The sequence below is a fragment of the Chelon labrosus genome (assembly GCF_963514085.1).
Source record: "Chelon labrosus genome assembly, chromosome: 15".
Taxonomy (NCBI): Eukaryota; Metazoa; Chordata; class Actinopteri; order Mugiliformes; family Mugilidae; genus Chelon; species Chelon labrosus.
Window position 1 is genome coordinate 22,330,960 of NC_140348.1, and position 24,513 is coordinate 22,355,472.

The window sequence follows — 24,513 nt, forward strand, 5'->3', positions numbered from 1 at the left end:
GGTGAGCAAACATCTTTATTAATAAATGCTTTACCTGTACACATGCAACCTGGTTGTTGGATCCACTGATTGCAGCAAGATAGAAGCACAAACTGTCTGTAAAGCAAGACCATTGGAATACTCTAAAGCATGCACATCAAATGTTTCTTGCAGGTTAAGAAGCATCTCGGATGAACGGCAGAAATCACCGGAACAGACGAGCTGGTCGCTGCTGATACAGGAGTGGTAGATCTGTCGTAATAGAACATCTATGCAAGGTTTAATTATTTAAAAGAGGCAGTTGGTGATAAACTGAGTTTGCATTGGTTGGAGCACATTGATTTTCAGCCTAGCTGCTTTCACTTCATCATGTAAGGTTAAAACACTCCTAATGTTTTAGGTCTAAGTTCACACAAGTTCATTGGTTGATGGTGTTTTAGGTGTTGAGGAAACTGCAGGAAGTCAAAATAAAGAAAGCTAAATAAATCCCCAGAAAGAAAAACTACTGTTTACAAAGATTTAATTCAAAGGTGTTAGGCATGAGTATCAAGCTTTTAGCCATTAATTCAACGCTGTGTCCAGCTGGCTGATGGGATACTGAATATTTATTGTTTTACTAAACCGAGTATCATCGAGTGAGGGCGAGGATGTTGACGCTCAGCGGCGAACAGTGGTCCAGCCGTCGTCGTCTGTCTCGTTCTTGGTGCGACGAGGGTTGTCTTTGTCGGAACGCCAGCCCTTTTCTCCTTCAGGCTCATGCTCCTTTTCCTTTTCTCTGTCCTCGCGCTTATCGTCACCTCCGCGACGCCAGACGCCACCTGCAGAAAGATACGCATTAGGACAAATCTAGGAAGCATATGTTAAATTAACAGGTAGAACTGTTTGTGCATTTGTCTGAGCTGGTGGGTTTCTTCATGAAGCCTTCGGTAACAGTGACCTCTGCTGGCTGAACACCTCCACGACATATCCAGTTGTTTCATTATAGACAAGAAAGGCAAAGGGTCACAAGCTTTAAGAGATTGGTTTCATTTTGTGACTTGGCCGTTGCTTGAAGCTTGTTAGGATAACCATCGGACAAATTAATGTAGTTATAGGTTTTCACATCATGATACAACCAACAGTATGTATGAATCATGTTCTGCATACCATCCTCTTGTTCTTTGGGTGGGGGTCTTTCCCGATCGTCCCGTCGGTCTCTATCACGGCGCTCAACGCGGTCAGCGTCCTCTTTGCGGGAGTCCCTCCAGCTGCTCGTTTCCTCCGTGCCTCCTCTTCGCCAGGCGCTCTCCTCTCTGTGAGAACGCAGCGACACAACTGAATGTGACAAACTACTCTGCGAAAACGTGATTACGATATCCTCTGCTGACTCCGGTCTGTCAGTCAGACCCACCTGTTTGGACGACGGTCCCTGAAGCGGTCGCTGGATCTGTCCTCTCCTTCGCCGTCTTCTCCATCCTCGTTTCCGCCACCACGGGGAGGTCCCCAGCTTTCTTCGCGGGCCTTTTCCCGCTCGCGCCAACCCCCTGCACCAGTAGCATCTTATTTTATTCATAAATACCGTGCTGCTCCTTGTCGAATAAACTCATCTTCAGACTCGTTTATTCGACAGTGTGATGTGTACGTTTGCAGCCGAAATCTCTTCTTACCTGGTCGGCCAAGGGGCTTCCAGGGCTTGGCGTCGTCACCACCACGACGTGGCCCATCATCCATGCCTCTCCTTCCACCTCTATCATCATCTCCTCCTCTTCTGGGACCCCAGTCATCATCAATCCCGCGCCTGGGACCCCGGTCATCCATGCCTCTACGAGGACCTCTGTCATCATCGAAGGCGCGTCTCGGGCGATCGTCATCGAAGGCGCGTCTCGGACGGTCTTCATCGAAGGCGCGTCTCGGGCGATCGTCATCGAAGGCGCGTCTCGGACGATCGTCATCGAAGGCGCGTCTCGGACGATCGTCATCGAAGCCGCGTCTTGGGCCACGGTCATCATCTCCACCCCTCCTTGGGCCGCGGTCATCGTCAAAAGCTCTGCGTGGAGGACGATCCTCATCCAACCCCCTGCGTGGAGGACGGTCATCGTCAGCGCCACGGCGTGGGCCTCGATCATCTGCGCCCCTGCGAGGAACTTCCCCTCGCTTGAAGGGCGGCTCTTTCTCCTCCTTGTCATCCTCTCGGCCCTCCGTTCTCCAATCCCTGAGAGCACGGGAACTGTTAGAGCAGCCCCTCCCATTTTACCGGGGTTAGCAAAAGCAGGATTAAGTTACAAACACACACCTGTCAGGCACAGGACGACGCCATTCTGAATCGCCTCCCTCTGTGCGCTTCCTCCATCCTCCTCCACCTCCTCCTCCTCCTCCTCCTCCTCCTCCCTCCTCCTTCTCACTCCACTCCTGGAGAAGCAAAAAAATAAAAACAATTATTACAAAAACATGAACTGAATATTTGGAGGAATGAAAAATGAAATTCCAACATTTTATGGCACCCATCTTCATCAAACCACATCTGACTGTTTAAATAAACGTATGCTATGACTTTGAGTTAAACAAACCTTAGTGGCTTTCTCCTCTGATGGACCCTTTCTCTCCTCCTCACGGCGGCGCTCCCGCTCCTCGATCTCCTGCTGACGAGCACGCTGCTTCCTCTCCTGCTCCTCGAGCTTGCGTAGACGCTCCTGGTATTCCCTCTCCTCCTCCTCTCGCTGCTCTTGTTCAATGCGTTCACGCTCCTCACGCTCTGTAACGGCAGTGAAAGATATTACATTCTCTGCTCTGATAATACCAAAAAAAATTGTACTAATGATCCAAGTGGAGATCTTCCTTTTACATATGAATTCAAGTCGTTACTTTTATCGGGACTAGTAGGATCGCCTGCCGTCCTGGGCCTCTGTGCAAACCATTTACCTTTCTTGAGCTGCTCCTCGTGGATACGCTGTGCCTCCTCCTCCTTCTGGCGGTAGTAGTTGTTACGCCTGTCCTCTTTGCGCTGCTTCTTCCTTTCTTCCAGTCGCTTCTTCCTCTCCTCTACCATACGCTCCTGGAATGTTTTCAGTTTTTCCTTCGGAGGCACAAAAGAGAATCTGAAACCACTGCTCCGAGTCGAACCAGTTGTCGGCTTAAGTTGGCGGACGGAGTAAAAGCCCTTACCTCGTAAATGAAGCTACGGGCCGCGGTTATTTTAGACAGGAAGTTTTCCTTGTCCTCCATCATCCTGGACATGCGCTTCTTGTGCTCCAGAGCCTTCTCCCGTTCAACTTTCATGTTACTGATCTACAAAAAAAAAAAAAAGCAAGTTGTTACACTCTAAATAATTTCCTTAATCTATATATGTGTAACTTTTTATTCCCCACATACCCTCTCCTCCTCCTGGAGCTCCCACAGTTCCATGTCCTTGATACGCTGCTCCTCATAAGCTTTTTTGATGAGAGGAATCTCCTCAAGGCGTTTTGCCCTCTCAAAGTAGTCAATCTAGAGAGAAGTAGAAAAAAATATTAGCATCCAATCGACATCCAGGTTGCTGTTAATTTAACATTTACGTCACGCATTTACCTTCTTCTCCTGGTTCTTGAGACGCTCCTGAAGCTCCTTCTTTTCCTTCTCCAGCTGCTCCACCTGTTTAGCCATGATGAAATCAGGATCCAGCTCCTCCAGGTCCTGTACAAGAAACATTTGTTAGTGTTGCCTTAAAAAAAAAATGTAATTTATATAGAATTCAAACTAATCAAGTAGCCATGGCGACATTTTACCTCAATGTCAATATCCTTGAAGGCCTTGGCACCAAGTTCAGTCTTCTTGATCTGCTCCAGTCGTTCGCGGACCGTCTTCTTCTTGATCTGCTCGTGCTCCTGCATGATACGCTCCTTCTCCCTCTCTTTGGCCTCCTGCCGCAGACGCTCCTCCTCGGCCTTGCGAACCTTCTGCATCTCGGCTTCCCGCTGCTCCAGCTCTTCCTTCTCACGCTGAATGTTCAGGCTCTCCAGGCGCTCCTTACGCTCTTCGATGGTCTGTCTACGAGCCAGGATGCGCTGGTGATCCTTGCGGGCATTTTTCAGATAGGCAGCGATGGCCTGCTGATTCTGCTCCTCACGTTCTTGCTGCAAAAGAACGTAAAAACATCAAAAGATTTTAACACCACAAAGATAAACATGTTAGTATTATATGTGTGTGAAAAGGCTCATAGGCTCTGCCAGTCAGTAACGGGGTGTACTCACCAGGATGGAGGCAGGCTTAATGACGTGGATGGCTTTAGCCAAAGACGAAGACATCGCAGTCAGCTGATTCCTTATCTGCTCTGATGGCATGTTCTGCAGGAAAGGTCCAACAGGAGCGTCCTCTTTGGTCGAGTAGTTCAGGTCCGAGCCAAAGCTCAGCGTTTTAGAGGAGTGGTCTATTCGGACCTTCAAGAGAAACCAAAATAAGTTATGGAAAACAGCCATAAGTCAGAATATTCATTGCTCAAATACCTATTTTGTTGGGACTATCGTGTACCTGTGTCCTAACTGCATACACTTGACTGATTTTGGTCTTACCTGCAGATCACAGTGCCGTGCAGCATCCACAATGGAGCGCTCCAGCTGGAAGGCGTCCACAAACGGGACCAGGGAGGCCAGACGGCTGAACTCGATGCTTTGATAGATCTGTGCAACCTGATAATAACAGACGCAGATAAAAAAAATAAATTTAAGATTACAACCATTTCCGGCGTAAAGGTGATTTTAGAAAGATTAACGAGAATAAAGGACTTACCTGCTGCAGGAGCCTGAGGATGGTATTGTTCTGCAGGTGTGGGACATACTGCTGCAGATCAGCCTCCTTCTCAGCCTGGTCTCTCACCCAGTTCAACACCTAGGAGGAGAGCATGTTTGTTTTTATGAGCTATAAATAAATAAATCAATCCTAGCTGCGATGAATTAATAAATTTACCTTGGTCACTCTTCCACTCAGCTTCAGAGGATGAAATTCTACCTCGAGCCAGTTGTAAAGTTCTTTCACATCAGGTACCACATACTGCAGCAGGTTAAATCTCACCTAAAGCACAAACAGTAGAACAATAAGTCAAGAGCAGTTTGAACTTATTATTAATGAGTATTTAGCGAAAGCTCCTTTCTCTTACCATGTCATTCATGAGACTCTGGCGGGTAGGGGGAGACTGCAGGCCCAGGAGTGTGGCCAGCCTACGGTGTTTCTCCACAATGATGCCATCCATGTCCAGCAGCCGAGCAATGTCAGTGCGCTCGGGGGTGATGGGAATAGACAGCGTGGCCAGGAGGACTCTGGTGGACATCCTGAAGACAAAAAGTAAGTGCTATTAACTGAAACGGTCACCACAAATTGTAAAAATGTTATCAAATATATCTAAAAAAAGAATGAAGGAGATACCTCTGCATCTCATCTTGGGTCAGATTCTTACGCATCTCCCTGGACAAGTGATAGAGCCGGTGGAGGGTGCAGGCATGGAAGAGAGCATTTCCAGATTTCCAGAACACAGTTGACACCTTGTTGTAGTAGTTGGCCATCAGCTGGGGCTTAGGAGGCTTCTTGGAAAGAGCAAACAGGCCGTGGATGTCCTCAACAGCCTTGAATGCTTCCTAGAAGAGAAAGGGAAGAAAAAAATAATTAATACATGACATAAACAATGATATTAGATGACAAAGGGCCTTCACATGTGTCTATTTCTAATAACTAGGCTCAGTTGGACAAACCTGCCAGAGCTCCATGCTTATGGCGCTGTCCAGCTGCACCAGACGCGTCTCGAGGTGCATGGACTGGCTTTCAGGGTTGTTCAGGTTGATGGCGGTGCTCTGGTTGTGGTGGCGCTGGATCTGACCCAGGTGCATGCGCAGGTTGTCGCACAGCTTGCGGAATTCTGCTTTCCTGGTGTACTGGAGGCAGAACTTGAACGCTGCAGGGAACACGACCGAGCGTTACTCAGAAAAAATGTAATGAGTGTTTCATTGTGTTGTTTGCTGCAAAATCTTTGTCCCAGATAAAAGAAATTAGCAACATTTGCACTAATTCATCTGAAAAGGGACTTAGAAGTGTTATTTACTTTAGTCTGAGACAGTAACACATGCTGCACCTGCCTTATCTTGCAGATTAACCTGGACTAATTCACTACAGACAGACTTGAAAACTACAAAACCTTTCATTCAACACTGTGCCGTTACTCTCTCCATTCAAAAACAATAACTAATATGAATATTTAATTTTCTACTTCTTGGGAAGATGACAATTTAACTTAATCTTAATTTCAAACTAAATTCCAGGATCAACAAAGTCATATATTCAGCTCAGTGGGATAGTTAAATATAAATAACTTCCTGTACGATATCAAAACAAAATATCACACTAGTTCGTTATTATTAATTTTATTTCTAGGCACATTAAAACAAAAAGCATTCAGTGTGTGTTTTACTACCTTGCTGGGCGATGTCATGGTACAGGCGCTCCACCTTGGAGTTGTTTCTCAGCAGGTCCAGGCATTGGCGGTAGGACTCCCACAGGAACTTCACCCAGGGAGTGAGGAGCAGACGATCGGTACGATCCTGAGTGTCCTCTCCACTCACAGCGCTCAGGAGCACACTAAAGTCACACAAAAAAAGCTTGACGTTAATAATCCACCAAATCTTTGTTTCAAATAATACAGCATGACTGATGTGACAGCCTCACCTTTCTGGGGTCTGGATGTTGTCCAGATCTTCAATGTCCAGGACCATCTGCTGGGACTCCTCCTTGGCCGTCTCAGTCTTCTCCTCCGCCAACTTCAGGTAAGCTCTGACCACATCCTCCAGAGACTTGATGTTCACCTGAAAGCAAAGACAACAGATTACACTTCCAGTCCTGCGGTCGAAACAAAGGCCTGTTGTGTGTGTCGTTCTCTTTACACACCTGCTGGCAGATGTTCTTGTACTGGTAGAGACCCTCCTTGGCCAGGTGGCTCTTGCGGAGGTCCACGCAGAGCTCCAGGTACTTGAGCATGATGGGCTCGTGGATCTTCTGCCATGTTCGATGCTTCTTGCTCTTGATGACATCGTACAAGACATCCAAGGCTGGCTGCTTCTTGCCAACCTCAAGGAACTCTGGTTTTAACACATAACAGTGATACAAGTGAGTGGTAGCCAATTGCAAAACATCTAAAATCTTACACCGCCTTTAAAAAAAGAAAGAGACTCCAAACGCCATGCTCACCCTAAATGTGGCTGACAGTTAGGCCCATATCGGTGCTCGGTTAATGTGACATTAGCATCAAGTTATCGCACCGGAGATTTGACAGTTACAACCACAGAGTGTCATTAACGTTTTAATACTGACAAGAACGTTAACGCCTATTTAACATGTACCACATTTGGTACATCTAGCAGTAATAGTTATAAAAATGACCCCGCCGGTTAGCTACATACTAGCTACACGAAAGCGTTTTAGCTTCACCCGCCATTCCGGCTAGCTTTAGCAGTTAGCAGCACCGGCTAACAGCGCCGCTTCATTGTAGTGACGCTACACTCGGTGGCTAAAGTCGGCTAACGGCAGCTAGCTAGCTAGCTAGTTAGCGTGAACGTGCTACATTTTTTTAAACGTGAAACCCGAATCTCCACTCACCGTTCGCTCGTTTAAGAGCATTCTCTGGGCGCTGAAAATACGCCGGCATGTTGGTGGCGTTCTAGTGAAACTCAAAATTGGCTGACTTGAGGGAATTTTGAGAAATTTCACCAGTCCATCCAAGCCACGCACTCACCCTCTGCAACGGTGCTGGCTGAGAAAGGAAGAACCTCGTGAACGGCCTAGCTAGGGTTGCCAAGTGCGTTACGCTTATCCCCCTACCACAGCGTGGAGCGTATCCGCAGTAACGCGAAAATAACTGAGTGCCACGAAATAAAGTGTGTTATTCATGAATAAACTTGTGTGTCAGTGTTTAGAGATTAGACACAGGATTTTTTTTCGAGACAATATATGATACAATCTAAATATGCATATGGAATTTGTGAACATGCACAACACTTTGCATTTGTGTTTCTGCAAACACCTAAAAAAAGGTTTGTTGACATATAATTAATGACATAATTATTTCTGGCACACGTTATTGTGAACAAATGTTAAAATAAATATTCCCACTGTGTCGTTATAACGTGGATACCAGTTTAAGAAACCTAGTATTCCCAAAAGCGGGTTTTAAGAAACCTGGCAGCTCGAGGAGTGTAAAGTTCCCGTATGAGCGCCATACACTGATGGTGCGTTCGGGTACCCATCGAAAAAGCACAACTAAAACATCAAGGTAGGCGTCTTTCGGCATGATCACAAATAAACAAATAAATAATTAACTATCCACACATCTCCTAAAAAAACATCAATAATAAAATCATTTTAAATCATGAAGTTTAATTGTCTCTCTTGTTTTCATCAAAGTTAAAAACAACATTATACTGGAAGAGTAAGGCAATCATGTACAAATTATATTTCAATATATATAATTCTGTTCACATATAAATTAAAAGGAAAACATTCAATTGTTTTAAATATATATTTATTTATTTTATATTAAACCAGAAGTATCGGCTGCACCGAATACGGTAACGTTTTTCAGTTGCATTTTTATTCTTTCAATAACAGTGAACGCACCGTAATCGCCAACTGTGATTGGCTGAAAGCTGCGCGACTCCTCCCCACGCAGCCTCGCCGTCCCGGAAGAGGGAAGAGATTTTTCATAGAGAAGAAGGAAAGTCTGTTGACAGCAGGAATCACACCCAGGCCACTGACGAGTTTCAACACATTATTTTTGTTCTGTCTTCTTAAACCTTGCCCAGCATTTGATTCTGGTATCTCGACCTCGCAGGAGCCTCTCCAAGGTACTTCCCAGGTACATTTCGCGTCCTCAGAGGGACATGTCTGGTGGGTTTGTGTGCAGTTAACTTGTGGCTGTGAACTCTTGCAGGTATGGAATATGGCAACAACTGAAACGCAGCTTATGTTAAGCGTCGGATTAATCGGTGAGTTTCAGTTCGCTTGTCATTTATTGCTTCTTGGCGCCACACACTCGTTGGAGAATCACATGACACCAGTGTGACCAGAAAGTGTCCCCTCAGCAGGGCTCCGTGTCCCTCTGTGGTCCATTACTGCTGCATGTTTGGACTGCATGTCACCCCCTCCATTTGACACAGCTTTGCTCCCAGGAAACTCCAAGTTAAATTATATTTTAATGTGTGTATCTACTGACTTAGAGTCACATATGATGCTTTGTTTTCATTTTCCCATCCAGAGAAAGATGTGAATGGAGACACATTGTGGGTGTGGTGCTATCCGTCCGTGAGCTCTGAGCTGAGGCAAGTCCTGCTCAGCAAGTGCTGTCTGACGCAGGACACCAGGGACTTCCACACCTTTGTGTTCGGTCAGTTCTGTCGTACCTGGTACTACATCACTACAGCGGAGGTACAGGAACCTACAGCACTGAACAAGGTACAGCGTTATCTGCTGATTCTTTATTTTTTTTTTTTTACTTTTAATTAATTAGTTATCCAGTTTAAAGACGGTTAAAGTATCTGTAACATTTCCCCCCCAGGAGCAAGTTGACATTTTTAGTTAGTTTTGTTTATATTCTGCAGAAAACCCTCACGTACAAATCCTAAGAACCTGAAACAGGCCTTTGTGTTTTATTTCCTGATGCATAACTCCGTGATTTAATTATTAGAACTCATATTCAGTCGATCAGCAGCTCCTGCTTTACGTGATCCCTTTTTCTGTTTCTGTCGTTCCCTTTCAAGGTCACTCATTTTTCAATAGTGGTTACAGCAAAAGACTTCAACCCAGAGAAGTATGCAGCACTCAGCAGAATACTCTGCAGGTAACAGCGTTCGTTTAGAGGAAGTTCATTTAATTGAGCAACCGGTGTAGGTTTCCTCATGCAGTCAGATGTGTTTGTTTAGGACGTACACCAAACACGGCAGCCCAGTGAAGATGATGGAGGCCTACATCGCCGTCCTCACCAAAGGGATCTGTCAGAGCGATGAAAACGGCTCGTTCCTCATTAAGGACTACGACGTTCGGAAGGCGTACTTGGCCGGCTCAGTCAAAGGTGAGTTTGTTAAAAGGGAAAATGATATTATAGCACATACACAGTGTCCAGCCTGATCTCCATTTCATCGTCACACATTATTATTTTTTTATTACAGTTAATTTCTCATTTGGGCTCTGTTCAAGTGAGGTTTGTTTAAGGTGCAGACGTTCAGCTTTAAGTCAAGGAGTTCCACGAAACATTTGACAAGTACAGACATTTTAATTCAGTTTTACATTTCACACATAAGTAGTTTCAATAATCAGGTGTGTCCTCATTCCTGATACAAATAAAGGAGATCACTCACAGTAAAGCATTTCTACCAAACAATTAAAAATAATCCATATATTTAGAATTATATTAGTTTGTCCCATTACTATAGATAGATAGATAGATTTATCATACCCAGTTCACTGGACAGAGTCAAGATTACAAAAGTTGGCCAAGTTTTTATGGACCTGACTTAAAAAGAATCTTCTGCTAATTTGTAATTATATATTATTTTATATTTTATATAATAGTTTCAGGCATTTTTAACCAAACATTTACAGGTTTTCTCAAAGATTTCCTGCTTTTCCGTCTCCAGTCAATATATTTAGATGTGAACCGTTAGTTTAGTTTTACAATTCACGCATCTGAAGATATTACTTTGACTCAGAGAGAGTGGATTTTTAACAGTTTCTTTTCATTTTGTATAATAAACGATTAAGAGAATAACTGGTGATAAAAACCTTCATTCGTTTTATACTTTAAGTACATAAAAATATTAAATAGGGAAATATTATATGCAGCTAGCGATGATATTAACTACAGTATGATCTGCATTATGTGTCGATGAATTAATTGACCATTTGTTTTATAAAATGTCAGTAAATGTTGAAAGATTAACAGAAGCAGGAGTGTGGCGTTTAATGCTAAAAGACAAACACAACTTAGAATAACTTGTTAAATGTGCTAGGACTAAAGACCAGATTCCTTCAGAGGTGATAGTCAGCTTCCAGTTTACTCCTCCGTCTCTGCTCTGTCTCAGATGTGGTTTCTCAGTTTGGTATGGAGACCATCATCCTGTACACCGCCCTGATGCTGAAGAAGAGGATTGTGGTCCATCATCCTCGGATTGAAGCCCTGCTGGAGTTTACAAGGTTAATTAAAGACGTTTATTACCAGTTTTTAGCGGGAGATGCTGCCACGTGTCGTTAACTTTTTAACTCGTTTCTCCTTAGAGTTCTGCCGGCTCTGACGTGGCACAGGAAAGACTGGTCCATCCTGCACCCCTATTTGCACCTGACTGACACTGAGCTGGAGGATTTAAAGAAATGCCCTGGTGAGGCTGCATCCAAGTTTATTTTTCTAATTGACAGGAAACCCTCATGCCTATTCAGTTGGAGATTAGCCACCATCTGCGCTGCGACCACTGTGATCTAATTGTGGGAATGTTCCTTATTTATGTGCCAACGTGTTTGTTTTCTCCGCAGGTTACGTAGCGGGATGCGTAGATCCGGAGGTGAGCAACAGATCGGACTTGTTCGATGTGTTTGTGAACCTCCCAGACGGCGTCATCACAGTGTCCCAGAGCGCCAAAGGTACAGTATGTTGTGAAGTGAAAGCAGTGTGTTCCCCAGAGCGTGTCAATTCCCTCAGACTGACGCTCGGTGTCTCACCACAGAAGCCATGGCGATGGGGAAGTTACACAAGGACGTCGGCCAACTCATCGTTCAGTCTGCAGAGGATCCCGAGAGGTCAGAAGGTCAGGTGATCAAGGTGAGAGAGCGCTCAGGGCACGGGGGTCAGCTGAAAAAAAATACATAGTCTAACAAGATGACCGTTCACAGGACATTTCCGTCAAGACAAAAGAGATCCTCGCCAACCTGGCGGCTCTGGCTGACGAGTGTGAAGACTCTAAGATCACTCTGGAGAGTTTAAAGCAGCATCACTTCCCGCCGGCGACCGAGAACTTCCTCTATCATTTGGCAGCAGCCGAGCAGCTCCTAAGGATATAAACGTCTTCTCTACTGCAGGAGGACGTCACAGTCGGTGGCACGGACTCAGGCTGTGATCCTGTGTAAGTGCTGGGCTAGTTTTCCGAAAGACACTTTCTCACAGTAATGTGAGGAAGTAACGCGTCGCTAGGTTCGATCGTGCACCGTTGCGCTGTTGTGTGAGGTGATTCTCGTACTGAAACCAGGATCATAGATTTAGAGGATAAGTTTGGCAGGAAATGTGTTTTAAAGCCGACAAATTCCATGAAAAGATCAAAAGCAGATGAAACAAAGGTGAAAAGTGGCAACACTTTGGGCACTGTTTTGATTAATGTGTATTAATCCGCCAGAGAAAATAGTCCCCCCCCCAAGAAAAAAAATTTACACTTGGCTGCAGTCTGGGTCGTGTTTGATGAAGTTCTCAGAGCCCAGCTGTTCCAGAAAGTTACTCAGTGTTTTTGAAAAATGAAATAATAAATCAGTTTTCTGTAGGGACCTCAGACAGTATTATTATTATTATTTCAGATACACGCCGATCAGCCACAACATTAAAACCACTGACAGGAGAAGTAAATAACATTGACCATCTTGTGACAATTCAGTGTTCTGCTGGGAAACTTTTGGACCTGGCATTCATTGGTGTGGATGTTACTTAGACATGTAGCACCCACCTAGACCAGACCAGACACCCCCACCCCATAGCAATGACACTCCTTGATGGCAGCAGCCATCCCCAGCAGGATGCAGCCTGACACAGGGACACACACAAAAACGGTTTAAGAAGAACAGCACAAGGTGTTGACCTGGCCTCCAAATTCACTAGATCCCAAACTGATCATACATCTGTGGGATGATGGATCCACAGAGGCCCCTCCCCTAAATCCATAGGACCCAAAGGCCCCCCACTAACAACATCCTGTTGCCAGACACCACAGGACACCCTCAGAAGGCCCATGTCCATTCTCTGATGGGTCACAGCTGTTTTGGAGGCACAAGGGAGACCTAGATAATATTAGGAAGGTGGTCATAATGTTATGCCTTATCACAAACAGGGCTAGTGCAGTGCTGGACTATTTTCATGGGATTTGTTGACAACATGAAAACAAAAAAAAACATAATCCATCCTTTAACATTTAGTAGTTACGGACAATAAGGAGCTACAGTTTGTGTCTCTAATGTCGTGGAGACTGGAGATCTTTGTAAAGCTTCCACCACAGACCTTTTTGAAAAGATTAGTTTCTCATTGTGAAGAGTCAGATCCAGATGTTTTTTTTTTTGTTTGTTTTTTTTGGTGCAGCCAGCACAGCTGTAACAACCCAGACGTGACAAGCAATTATTATAATCAAGTTAGTTTATAGAAGCTGTGTTCTTTGTGGTCGTCTGGTCACAACTGCTGCAAGACGTTGCGCAAAAGGTTGGACTTTATCTCATTTAATTTTTTGATAACAACATTAGTGCCACACACACACACACACACAAGCAGAGGTTTATAGAAATGTCCCTAATCAGTCGGCAACTCATCAAATAATAAATTGACACGCCGTCATTGATTTATATCGTATTACGTGTCTCATTGATCAGGTTTTGTTCTTTTTTTTTTTTTATTGATTATTTTTATTATCACCGTTGTTCTACAATTGAGTACGACCACATTGCCAAACACATGGTTCTGTGCCTCAGTATTTCAGATAAGACAGCGAGTGTAACACAAAGAAATGTGTAATGGTGTAACTTTAAAAAACTAAATGTATTTTCATGAATTGGTGTAATATTTGCTATATCAACAAATACAGCTAATGTTCAAGCTAAATAAATTTACTATCAAAAAGCTGCTCCTTTGCTTGGCTTTTAAAAACCATTCCACACCAATTCTTCATCCCATCTTCGAGTCTCTGACATGCATTGTGTTTTTCTGCTGCATGACGTCACGTTGTCCACTTTGACAGCGCCTTGTCTTTTGGTTGTGTGTCTGCTGATGGTGTGAAGCTGCCCCTCACAGTCCTCTGTGGTAGAACAACTCTCCGCCGCCGCCGCCCGCCGCGGCCTGCAGCTCCTCCTCCAGCATTTCCCTCTTTATCTGCAAGACACGCTCCGAGTCAGCTGAGCTCATCACAAGGAAAACATTACGGCCGAAAGAAGCGCGGGAGGCTGAAGGAATCTCACCGTTCCCAGTTGCGGGAAGACGCTGAATGAGACGGAAATCATCAGGATGAAGGCTACCAGGGTGCTTACTGGACGGGTGGGAGCTGCCAGCAGAGGGTTCCTCTGGAAAAGTCTTGTTCTGGAAAGGAAACTGTATTTGATCCAGTCTAACGGGGAGAGATGGTCTAAAAGAGACCATCGCCAGTTCATTAGGTACACTAGTTTAAATGCTGAATACCATAACCTTCATGGAAATGAGATTTAGTGCAGGACTGTTTTATTCTATTGCATTCACTTTCACTAGTGTACCTAATGAACTGGCCATTGACTGTGTTTTTAACAGTTACTGACCTCTGTAAAAGCAAAATCAGCAGATTAGGAACAGCACCGGTCGTACCAAGCAGCAGCGCTCGTGACAGCGCAGTTTCCCTCACGGCCTGATTTAGGAAAAATAAATAAATCAATTAACAGTTCATGTTGTCAGTGAGAAGACATCCTTTTGTCATATTACTCCTTTTTAAACCTTTTCTCCTGCTGCTTTCGAGATGCCGACAGGATTTCCGTTGTAGTCGAACACTTGGATCCCAGTTTCTGACTCCTGATTCCTTATGGCGTACACACTGAAGAAGGCCAAGGCAGCTGGAGAGAGTCGAACAGGTTAGTACAGGAACCATGGCAGGGAGCGTTAATGAAACCTATTTATACACCGATCAGCCACAACATTAAAACCACTGACAGGAGAAGTAAATAACATTGACCATCTTGTGACAATTCAGTGTTCTGCTGGGAAACTTTTGGACCTGGCATTCATTCATGTGGACGTTACTTAGACATGTAGCACCCACCTAGACCAGACCAGACACCCCCACCCCATAGCAATGACACTCCTTGATGGCAGCAGCCATCCCCAGCAGGATGCAGCCACACACCCAAAAACGCTTTAAGAAAAACAGCACAAGGTGTTGACCTGGCCTCCAAATTCACTACATCTCAAACTAATCAAGTATCTGTGGGATGATCCACAGAGGCCCCTCCCCTCAAAGACCCCCCACTATCAACATCCTGTTCCCAGACACCACAGGACACCCTCAGAAGGCCCATGTCCATTCTCTGATGAGTCACAACTGTTTTTGAGGCACAAGGGAGACCTACACAATATTAGGAAGGTGGTCATAATGTTACGCCTGATCGGTGTATACTACACTAGTTATGCTACAGTATTTTAGTTGCAGAATAAAGAACCTACCTGAGAGTGGGATCGGTAACCATGACCTAAAGAAAATCTTGGCTGGTGTGCTACTTATACCGAGTTGTCTAACCAAAATCTGAGGAAGGGCCTGAAATTAAAAAAAATTATAAAATATTTTAAAAAAGTTAAATAGCTGAAAGTTGACTTGAAACATCAACAGAATCAAACCGCACTCACGCCTGCAACCGTCGCATAGGAGACTGTTCCAGCCATCAACACAAGCTGGTTCATAGGCGTCCTCTTACCCTGGTGGAGAGAGATAAAGAGAAACAGAAGGAGGTGACGTTCATATCTCATAACCGCTAATTTATCTGAGAGCTTAGTTGCTCCTTTTGTGTTATTGATAACTTTTGAAGACATATCACCTTCTCTGCTGAGGTATTTCTGTTTGCATAGTTGAACCCAGCGCAGTAACTCTGCAGCACAAACTGAAAGAAAATATTTTAACATTTACTATTAATAACTTTGTGGTTGTGTGTTTTCGTTAATGTGATGAATTTTGCTTCATTACCTGCCAGAATAGAGCAAGTTTGACTTGTCTATGTGGTAAAAAGCTGGCAACAACCTGAAAGAAGATTTAACAACCACCAATGAGAACATTAAAATAAAAAAAAGACATAACATATTAGTTATGGAGGCCTCACATACCACTGGTGCTATTACTGGAAAAAATGCTAGAAGGAAAATGACAGAGAAGATGTTTATTGATATTATACATATGAATTTTTTGCATTGTAATAATGAATTGGAAACTATTAAACATTTGTAAAAGCCTAAGGGGTTACTCATGTTACCTGGAGGGCGGAAAAATAACGGAAGAACAGCACCAGAGTCAGCGTGGACGGACGACTGTAAACACAGTCACACACCACAGCTTCAGCTAAACGTCTGAATCCATATTCAGTTTATACAATTATTTTGATTATATCTGGGTGTCGCTTCTGTCAGGACTTACAAGTGAGAGAATCAGAGCAGGTTCATCCTGGAGGAAGAAACAGAAACGTTAAAAACAATCAGCAGCAGGTTCATAATGTGGACGTACCTTCTTAAAGGTGATCTGACCTTCTTGTCGAGCGTCTCTCCACTTGTGAGACGAGAGTGTGCTTTCTGTATTTCAGGCTGAGGAGAGCAGAATCGCTGGTTATTAAATATATATTACACTTACATATTTGTAATCAGTGCAGACCTCTGCAGGGCATGCTACTTCACTTACATCAGAGGCGAGCAGGAGGCTTGGATCCAGGAGATCAAACCAGGTCTTCACTCGAGTGAGGAAAGACTGCAAAAAAAAGATGAAATGTACAAAACATCACTCACAAACACATATCAGCTAAACTGAGGAGACTAGTTTCATGTTATCAGTGCAGATGCTCTGCATGTTCAAACAGCTGATTGCAGTCACCTGTCCCCGTGATCTCCAGAACAACAGATTAGGATCCATGACAGCAAAGAATAAATCAAGTCCCGTTCAATAACACTGCACGGAACACATCCTACGAGCATGTATTACCCATGCTTTTGAGGTCAAGTTCTATTTCGAAGCCACTTCCGCCTTCCGTCACGTGATCTGCGTCGGCCGGCTTGTGCTACATTCAGGAACGTCGGAAATAGCAGATGGCGCTGAGTTCAGTTTATTTAGAAGCGAGTTCAGGCAACACACAAATATAACATTATACGTGCGTGTGTGTGTTTGCTGTTTTTAACACAAACAACCAGACTAATCCAAAAAGAAAAGTCTCATCATATCTTTTCTACAGATTTCTGACAGCTACTAGATTTACATGAAATTTAATGGTGACAGCTAATTTTTAACAGTTTAAGTTATATAGTAGTTAAGAGTAATGGATACACGTTGAATTAAAACACTTGGAATACTTATACCCAGAAGTAATAAGTGGTTGAAACTTAACCAAAGCAACCTCTCTCTTCAGGATATTAAACCCATCACACAGCAGGTATAAGTGCATTTGATCATTTCATTACAAAGCAATAAAATCCACTGATCGGCAACATTACCAACATTTGGACAACAAACTGTCAACTGCTTCTGGTGAACCTCTTTAGTTCCTCTCTGCCTAAAAAGATCAAACCATTTTAAATATATAGTACCGTTAGTGTAGAGTCCCCTTATTTTAAAGCATGAACCTGTGCTCAGTTGCTCGTCAGTTTGATGAGATGCGTACTACAACAGCTGTTTCCTAGTTATGATCCTTGGAGTAAATACTTTTACGGATCTGAATGGAAAGTGAGAGATGGAAAACAAATGAAATTAGTTCAAGTAAAGTTTCATGGAAGAAACGTTAGCTATCTGTCAGTGCTTTGTAACGGACACAAACTGCCAGGACAGAATAATTTGCACGCTTTAAATTTTAGTAATTCTACTGTTGACAACGTTTCATTGCACAGTTAACGCTGCGTTAATCTTGCACACCAAAGTAAGTTGTACATTTAATGTACTTTCATTTTGTGCCACTTATTTTTTTGATACTTCTATACTGTATAGTTGTAACAGACAGTTTGGAGGGAAGTGTTGAGAAACATCTAAGACACATCAGATGCTTTGTACTGCTAGTCTCTTTGTAGGGTCGCCATCATCACCACTTCTCCAGCGTTCACTGAGGATGAGTTTCACAGCATTGCATCACTGCTGAAATTCAGTTTTGTCCACAAGTAGACATCTCTGTCTGTTTTCAGACACATATGGATAAACCTTGGGTCAGAACAAATCTCATATGGAGGCACCCGTCTGCCTAAGGACGGCCAGGTAGAAACAGAAAAGACAGCAGAGTGATAAACATACATCTGTCATAGATACATACATCTGACTAAAGAGTTCATGTAGAATCTGACGGTGATGCAAATACAAGATATAGCTGATGATGTTACAGGACAGGATATAAGAGGATATAAGAGGTATCACAGTCAGGCTGGAGAGTTGTTCATTCAGGCAGGAGCGGGTAACTGCAGGAGGCCATGACGACTGGGCAGGTAAACACACATTATAGTGTGTCTCTGAGAACTGCTCCAAAGTGTATTATTAAACTATATCTACTCCTTCTTATATTTATTCTCATAAATATCTTTTTTAATAACAATAATAATAATAATATATACAAACCATCCTCCCATCTTGAGAGTGCACGGTAAAGCCTATACCCAGATGCTACCTGAGCAATTTGCCCAACAGCAGGAGCACCTGAAGGCAGCATGACTGTCCCTGCAGCTTTTTTTTTTTATTAGGACTTAACGTCTTCCACCTCACATATTCGTTTAAATATGCGTGAATATATTTATTTATTTATTTATTTATTTTCATTCATTTAAAAACAATAAAAGTTAAAAGGTTTACGTTGTGCGTAAATGACGCAATAATCTGCTTAACCGCCCTCCCGTGACATAATCCAAAATGGCAGCCACCATTGGAAGACTGCTCAGGACCTCTGTGAGTGTGCAACTTAGGATAACAACTTAACTGCTCGTTCTTTATCCTCAGTGTTTCTCTTTTGTTTAGAGCTCGGTAATCGGTAAATTGACCGGTGTGAGCAGCGGGTGTCGGTTAATCATTTCTCTCTGCGCTGAGTCGCTGTCACTTCGTCTGTGGCGCACATTTGAGCATGAGGACTGAGCTTCTAACCTCTGCTTCAGACTAAAGTAATCTTAAGAAGTACTAAAATAATATTTAGCAAGCGTTTTTTATTTGGAGCTTCATGCAAACTTACAAAAAAGTAGCATTGTTTTGCACGTTTACCTTCATTTATTTATTTATTTTTTAAAATAATTAACATTTTTCTCATGCTGGCTGCATGCTTTTAAGGTCAAGTTCTGTTCTAGGTCTGTTCTCTCCTATTGAAATGTGACAGTGACCTGAATCAGAAAGAAAAGGCCCTGAACAGGTAGTTTAACATGTTGAGCAATTTATTTCCACCATATTTTTATAATTAGAACAACATTTCATTGTCTAAACTAGATACCGACATGTGTGAGAGGAGTGCAGCCAGCATTAATCTTATTTCAGGTTTCTATTTTGGTGTAACCTCATTTATCTTTTTGTCACTAAAGGAAGCTGGAAGTAAACACCACAGCAGAATAAAAGTGTAGGATTTGAGTCTAAGGGAATGGATGCCTGTGGGTTGTTTCTGCAGTTTCTGCATGCCGTGAATGCCGCTTCTTTTAGAAAAGCTGCTCTGAAGGAGAATGCATTCATTGTTAACATTAGCAGTAAAAACTATTCGTGGTGAAGCAACATGTCTGTTGTTAAAAGGTTTACTCAAGGTTTGTAGAAATAAACGTCTGGACAATTTTAAACGAGCTCGATGAGGATTTATCGTTTTCATTTTTTAGAGAATGTTTAGCAGAAAGCACATCATTAAGTCTGCATCCCTCCCAGGCCTCGGCTTATTTGTTGTGTCCTCGTGTTTGCAGCACAGCAGGTGTGTTGCTCCGGGCAGCTGTATGAAAAACACCTGCTGTGACATTTTGCTGCAGTCTGGGGTGTGGCTGCCAACGGTTGACTTTTTAAAAACTCCAGAGAGCAGTAAACTGCATCAGATCTCCTCCAAATGAGACTATTTGTGGAAGTAGCTTTTGATTTCTCAGCTAAGGTTTAACGAGAAAGATATGTCACTTCTCTCACCTGAGGAGGTTACATGTTGGTATGAAGGGGCTTTTTTTTAATGCAGTATTGTACTGTTCTTATTTATAGTAGAGTAAGAAAGGTGGTAATGATGACAATTATTTTGTAGGATGTAGTTGCAGCTATTTCTGTTTTTTAGCCCGACCCACTGACTAAATTGGGGTTGTCATAATAGAAACGTGTCGGTACAACTCCATACCGTTCTACAAGTATTTGAAACAAATGCCGAATACTATAAGGGCAGCATGGTGGCACAGTGGTTAGCGCTGGTGCCTCACAGCAAGAAGGTCCTCGGTTTGAATCCCTCGGGGCGGAGTGGGTTTGATTCTCAGGGCCCTTTCTGTGTGGGGTTTGCATGTTCTCCCTGTGTTTGTGTGGGTTTCCTGCCACCATCATTAAAAAAACATGGGTGCTAGGCGCCGGGTCAGGTCGGCCCACAGTGGCGTCGCGCATGTAATTTTGTTGTATAATGACTTTATCTTTATCTAAGGTAATAATTTTACTTTCGTGAAGTGCAGGACTGTTATAGCATGCATTCAAGTGTTCCTAATGAACTGGCAAGTGAGTGCAATTGAAGTAAATGGAAAATAAATGAAATAACTTCTATTTCTATAAATATTCAGTGTGCAAAATAGGATTTAAAGATGAAGGTCTCACTTTAATAAGAGGTCGAGTGTGGAGAAACTGTTGGGATCAAGTACGGTGTCCTCTCAGTTTATTATTAGATTTCATCCTCTGCTCCACCTTTCACTAAAGCATCATCACGACTTTATGCGGTAGCTTCACAAGAGCAAGGACATGTGTTTTCCCTTCATGGAAGATAAATTATTCATCTGGTCTGAACATGGATTAAACACCCTTGAATTTATAACTGAAACTTTTTACTGGGTTTTTAGAAAACATTATTGCCAGATGGATTATTTTATTGAATTGATGTTTATTTATTTATTTATTTTTTTCTTTTAGGCACGGGTTGCAGCAGGAGGGCTGAAAGTCACAGCCGCCTGTCAGCATGGAGTCTCTGGGGCTGCACGAGTCCTCACCGCTCCTGCACTGCAGACTTCCTGTTTCTCCACCAGTATGTACACAACCAGAATCACACAACATATAGACAGGTTTCATAGAAGGAAACAAATAATCAGTTTATTATTAGATTTTGTCACTTGATCTTCCAGTAACACTCACACAGAACAAGAAGAAATGTCCAGATCCTGATATTTAAATAAAAAAAGTTTATTTTTTTTTGGACTCATCTATAACCAGACACGTCCAGATGGGCCGCTGCTGTCACTCAGCCTGCTCCCGCTTTCAAGGCCACAGCCGTCCTCAATGGGGAGTTCAAGGAGATGAGTCTCTCGGACTTCAAGGGCAAATACCTGGTTCTCTTCTTCTACCCGCTGGATTTGTGAGTATTTATGGGCTGTATTGATATGATATGATACGTGAACATTAAAGGCCTTGTTCAGACTGGCCAGTCTAAAATCTGTTATGGGCAAAAAATAAAAAAAATCATGTCAACTAGTCGCTGATCACGTGACAATAACAACACAGATGCCTCTGAGAAGATATGTAAGGAGCCCAGTGGGTCGTTGCAACAAACTAGCAGCGTTTAATCAAGTGTCCTGTCCTGAAATACAACAAAAGTACTACTGCAATGCACACTCATCTGAAAAGGAACCTGCTAATGCTAGCAGAGAAACGATCCAAATCCTCTTAGTGGCAGTCGATTAACGACTTCACCACCAAGAGAAGGAGGCTGGACATCATCAGTTTGTTAAAGTTATTAGACCTTTAGCTGTTGTACACGGAGAAGGCTTCAGAGAAATACCTGCTGCACTATCCCATCTAACAACACACTGTGGAGTACTATTAAATGCTACTGATGGTGCTGTGGTGCTGCCTGTTTTTATACAGGCTATACGTATCTGCAGCTCACAGTATGTAGCACATGAGCTGTCTGTTCTCAGCATATGTATTTAGGTCAAGAATACAGATTTTATTGCAACCCCTATCGGCCAATAAAAATCTATAACAATAACACGACAATTTAAAGCCGTGACGCTTCACAAATCACTTTACCTGCAGTCTGGACAAAACCTAATTGGTCTTATATATGCTAAAGTCGAAAAAAGTTGAATCAAAAATGATTAAATCTGCTTCTCATCAAGCCTTTTGTTCTTGCTTTGTGATTTGACTCCATGTTTATTTCTGTTTTCACCACTCTGCAGCACGTTCGTGTGCCCGACAGAGATCATCTCGTTCAGCGACAAGGCCAACGAGTTCCGCGACGTCAACTGTGCGGTGGTGGGAGTGTCTGTGGACTCTCACTTCACCCACCTGGCGTGGACCAACACTCCACGAAAGGTAAACCCCCCTCCCACATGTAATAATTATTCAGTAACAGTCACACGGGTCAAGGTTGAGCCGTTGAGGAGGACTTAAATGAGCCTTTAGTAAATGACTGACCTGAAATAGTGTCCTAGCAGCAGTTGTGTGTGTGTGTTTATATAACCGTTGTATTCGTGGTGTCTCGTCAGACTGGAGGCTTGGGCAAAATCCACATCCCCCTTCTGTCAGATCTCACCAAGCAGATCTCTAGAGACTACGGGGTGCTGCTGGAGGGTCCAGGCATCGCACTGAGGTGGGTTCAACTATGTAGGGACATGGAAATGGACATGTGTCATTGTCTTGACATTTGTTCCTTCACTATATTAAAACCAGTATATTCTAATAATGTGGCATCACTGTGAGAATAAACACACAAACATCTAACATCACTTATCTTCTAATTTTTATAGAGAGCATTAGACTCTGAGTATTTTTCTTACATGAATGAGTACAGTAGGGTTTCCTTTTTTAAAAAGGCTCATCCTCGTGGCTTATATTTATATTTTGCCAACTCAGTTATGTTTATCCTGTTTAGATGTCTGCCATCTGTTATGTGTGGCTTCACAGAAGATGCTTAATTCTTAATCTAGCGTGCATTTTCATACTCTGACGCCCACACGGCTCCAAAACTGTATTTGAACTTAGCTGAAATGTCTTGAGTTTCCACTGTATAATTGAAGGAAATGGTGAGTTTTAGGAGAATTAGATTGAGAATTAATTTTTGCTGCTGCCTTCTGTAGCCAGAGAACTGATTTAGTGTCGCTTTAATATTCCTGGTTGACTAATGTTTTGTGTTGCTTTGTTCAATGTCTTTTTTTTTTTTCCTATAAAATCAGGGGCCTGTTCATCATTGATCCGAACGGCGTGGTGAAGCACATGAGTGTGAACGACCTGCCCGTGGGCCGTAGCGTGGAGGAGACCCTGCGTTTGGTGAAGGCCTTCCAGTACGTGGAGACTCACGGAGAGGTGTGTCCAGCCAGCTGGACCCCCCATTCCCCAACGGTGAGTAAACCTGGATACTGTGTTCAACAAAGTACAAAACAGTGAATCGTGGTCGGCTACGTTGCTCGAGCGCTCATTTAAACGCATAGTCAGTCAGACTGAGAAGCCAGACCAATTTGTTGTGCCTCACGTCCGTCACACAGGATCAGAGATCAGTTTGTAGCTCCCACTGAAAAGTTGATCTTTTATTTTTTTCCCCAGATACCTTGAACGCATCATTGCATTACACATTTCTTTCCACTCAGCACTAAAACCTACAGTTACGTGTCTCACAGCCATGTTAATTTCAGCTCATCACGTTAATTATTCATTCTGAGTTTGTTGCTTTTTAAAAAGGCGCATTAGACGCGTTAAGCCGGTGTGAGAAACCATTTTAACTTCATCTCGTGTGTTTGCTTTTCAGATCAAACCAACCCCAGAGGGATCCAAGGAGTACTTTCAAAAAGTCAACTGAGGTGTCAAAACAGTAACATGGTTCAAACCTAAAACATGTGTCTACTCTTAGTTTACAGTTTGTTAGATGTGTTTCCTCATACGCAGCCGAGTACACTTATTAAACACGTTCTTTATAAGCCACAGCTCTTTGCCTTGATTACTGTGCACGATTGCGGGTGTGAAGGCTCTTCACGTTGTCGGCTCTGATTAACTCGATGAACTGTGCCGTTCCGTAAAAAAAAAAAACATGATATTCGAAGTCAAAAGAACGCTTAAGAACCCCTGTACATAAACATGTTTATTTCCTCTTTTTACAGCAAGTTAATATGCAGGTTCAAAATGTCTAATCAGACATTGGTACACAACATGAGGTGCCAAAATCAACTTCAGTGGGGGAGAACTGGAAATTAGAAAAACAAAAAAGGCATTGCCACTTCTCATACAAGGAGGGTACATACTGTATTTACACAAAATGGGAGGGGGGGAGGTCGGGGAGAAAGCGTTTGAAACACTCCGCAGCAGTGTGTGTGTGTGTGGTTATGAAAACATCTAGCTTTAAGTGTACATAAACTTCACTTAGTACAGTATGTTTGCAGAAACAAAGCAACGGCCTCATTCCTTCTGACATTCACAAATGATGCTTCAGGTTAGGCAAAAAAAAAGAAGAATG

The 24,513-nt window shown here is 43.1% G+C and overlaps 4 protein-coding genes across 5 annotated transcripts; 2 read left to right on the forward strand and 2 right to left on the reverse strand.

Annotated features, from left to right (window-relative positions):
• eif3s10 (eukaryotic translation initiation factor 3, subunit 10 (theta)) lies at positions 1-7,739 on the reverse strand. Of its 2 annotated transcripts, none has more exons than XM_084562287.1 (22): positions 7,570-7,739; positions 6,862-7,052; positions 6,643-6,779; positions 6,392-6,555; positions 5,676-5,875; positions 5,353-5,561; positions 5,087-5,258; positions 4,897-5,001; positions 4,720-4,818; positions 4,503-4,619; positions 4,185-4,370; positions 3,720-4,067; positions 3,523-3,627; positions 3,328-3,441; positions 3,121-3,243; positions 2,878-3,031; positions 2,526-2,710; positions 2,252-2,367; positions 1,626-2,170; positions 1,370-1,502; positions 1,126-1,271; positions 1-797 (listed from the first exon to the last, which is right to left on the reverse strand). In XM_084562287.1, the coding sequence occupies exons 1-22, from the start codon at positions 7,616-7,618 to the stop codon at positions 637-639; spliced, it is 3,759 nt and encodes a 1,252-aa protein (XP_084418413.1). In that variant the 5' UTR covers positions 7,619-7,739; the 3' UTR covers positions 1-636. The 2 variants fall into 2 exon arrangements, with proteins under 2 accessions (XP_084418413.1, XP_084418412.1); XM_084562286.1 differs by having other exon boundaries at positions 1,370-1,517.
• A 794-nt stretch (positions 7,740-8,533) lies between these two features.
• dennd10 (DENN domain containing 10) lies at positions 8,534-12,029 on the forward strand. Its single transcript, XM_084561163.1, has 10 exons — positions 8,534-8,813; positions 8,900-8,954; positions 9,224-9,420; positions 9,726-9,805; positions 9,888-10,036; positions 11,046-11,157; positions 11,239-11,339; positions 11,491-11,598; positions 11,682-11,776; positions 11,848-12,029. The coding sequence occupies exons 2-10, from the start codon at positions 8,909-8,911 to the stop codon at positions 12,013-12,015; spliced, it is 1,056 nt and encodes a 351-aa protein (XP_084417289.1). The 5' UTR covers positions 8,534-8,813; positions 8,900-8,908; the 3' UTR covers positions 12,016-12,029.
• A 1,915-nt stretch (positions 12,030-13,944) lies between these two features.
• On the reverse strand, positions 13,945-17,050 carry sfxn4 (sideroflexin 4). Its single transcript, XM_084561164.1, has 14 exons — positions 16,788-17,050; positions 16,599-16,664; positions 16,448-16,504; positions 16,341-16,367; positions 16,180-16,234; positions 16,034-16,059; positions 15,897-15,950; positions 15,751-15,813; positions 15,563-15,631; positions 15,383-15,473; positions 14,660-14,775; positions 14,488-14,573; positions 14,158-14,275; positions 13,945-14,071 (listed from the first exon to the last, which is right to left on the reverse strand). The coding sequence occupies exons 1-14, from the start codon at positions 16,824-16,826 to the stop codon at positions 13,988-13,990; spliced, it is 951 nt and encodes a 316-aa protein (XP_084417290.1). The 5' UTR covers positions 16,827-17,050; the 3' UTR covers positions 13,945-13,987.
• Positions 17,051-18,786: 1,736 nt separating this feature from the next.
• prdx3 (peroxiredoxin 3) lies at positions 18,787-23,982 on the forward strand. Its single transcript, XM_084561214.1, has 7 exons — positions 18,787-18,827; positions 20,985-21,096; positions 21,282-21,423; positions 22,247-22,382; positions 22,556-22,659; positions 23,243-23,408; positions 23,812-23,982. Exons 1-7 carry the CDS (start codon positions 18,792-18,794, stop codon positions 23,860-23,862), a joined length of 747 nt encoding a protein of 248 aa, XP_084417340.1. The 5' UTR covers positions 18,787-18,791; the 3' UTR covers positions 23,863-23,982.
• Positions 23,983-24,513: the final 531 nt, after the last annotated feature.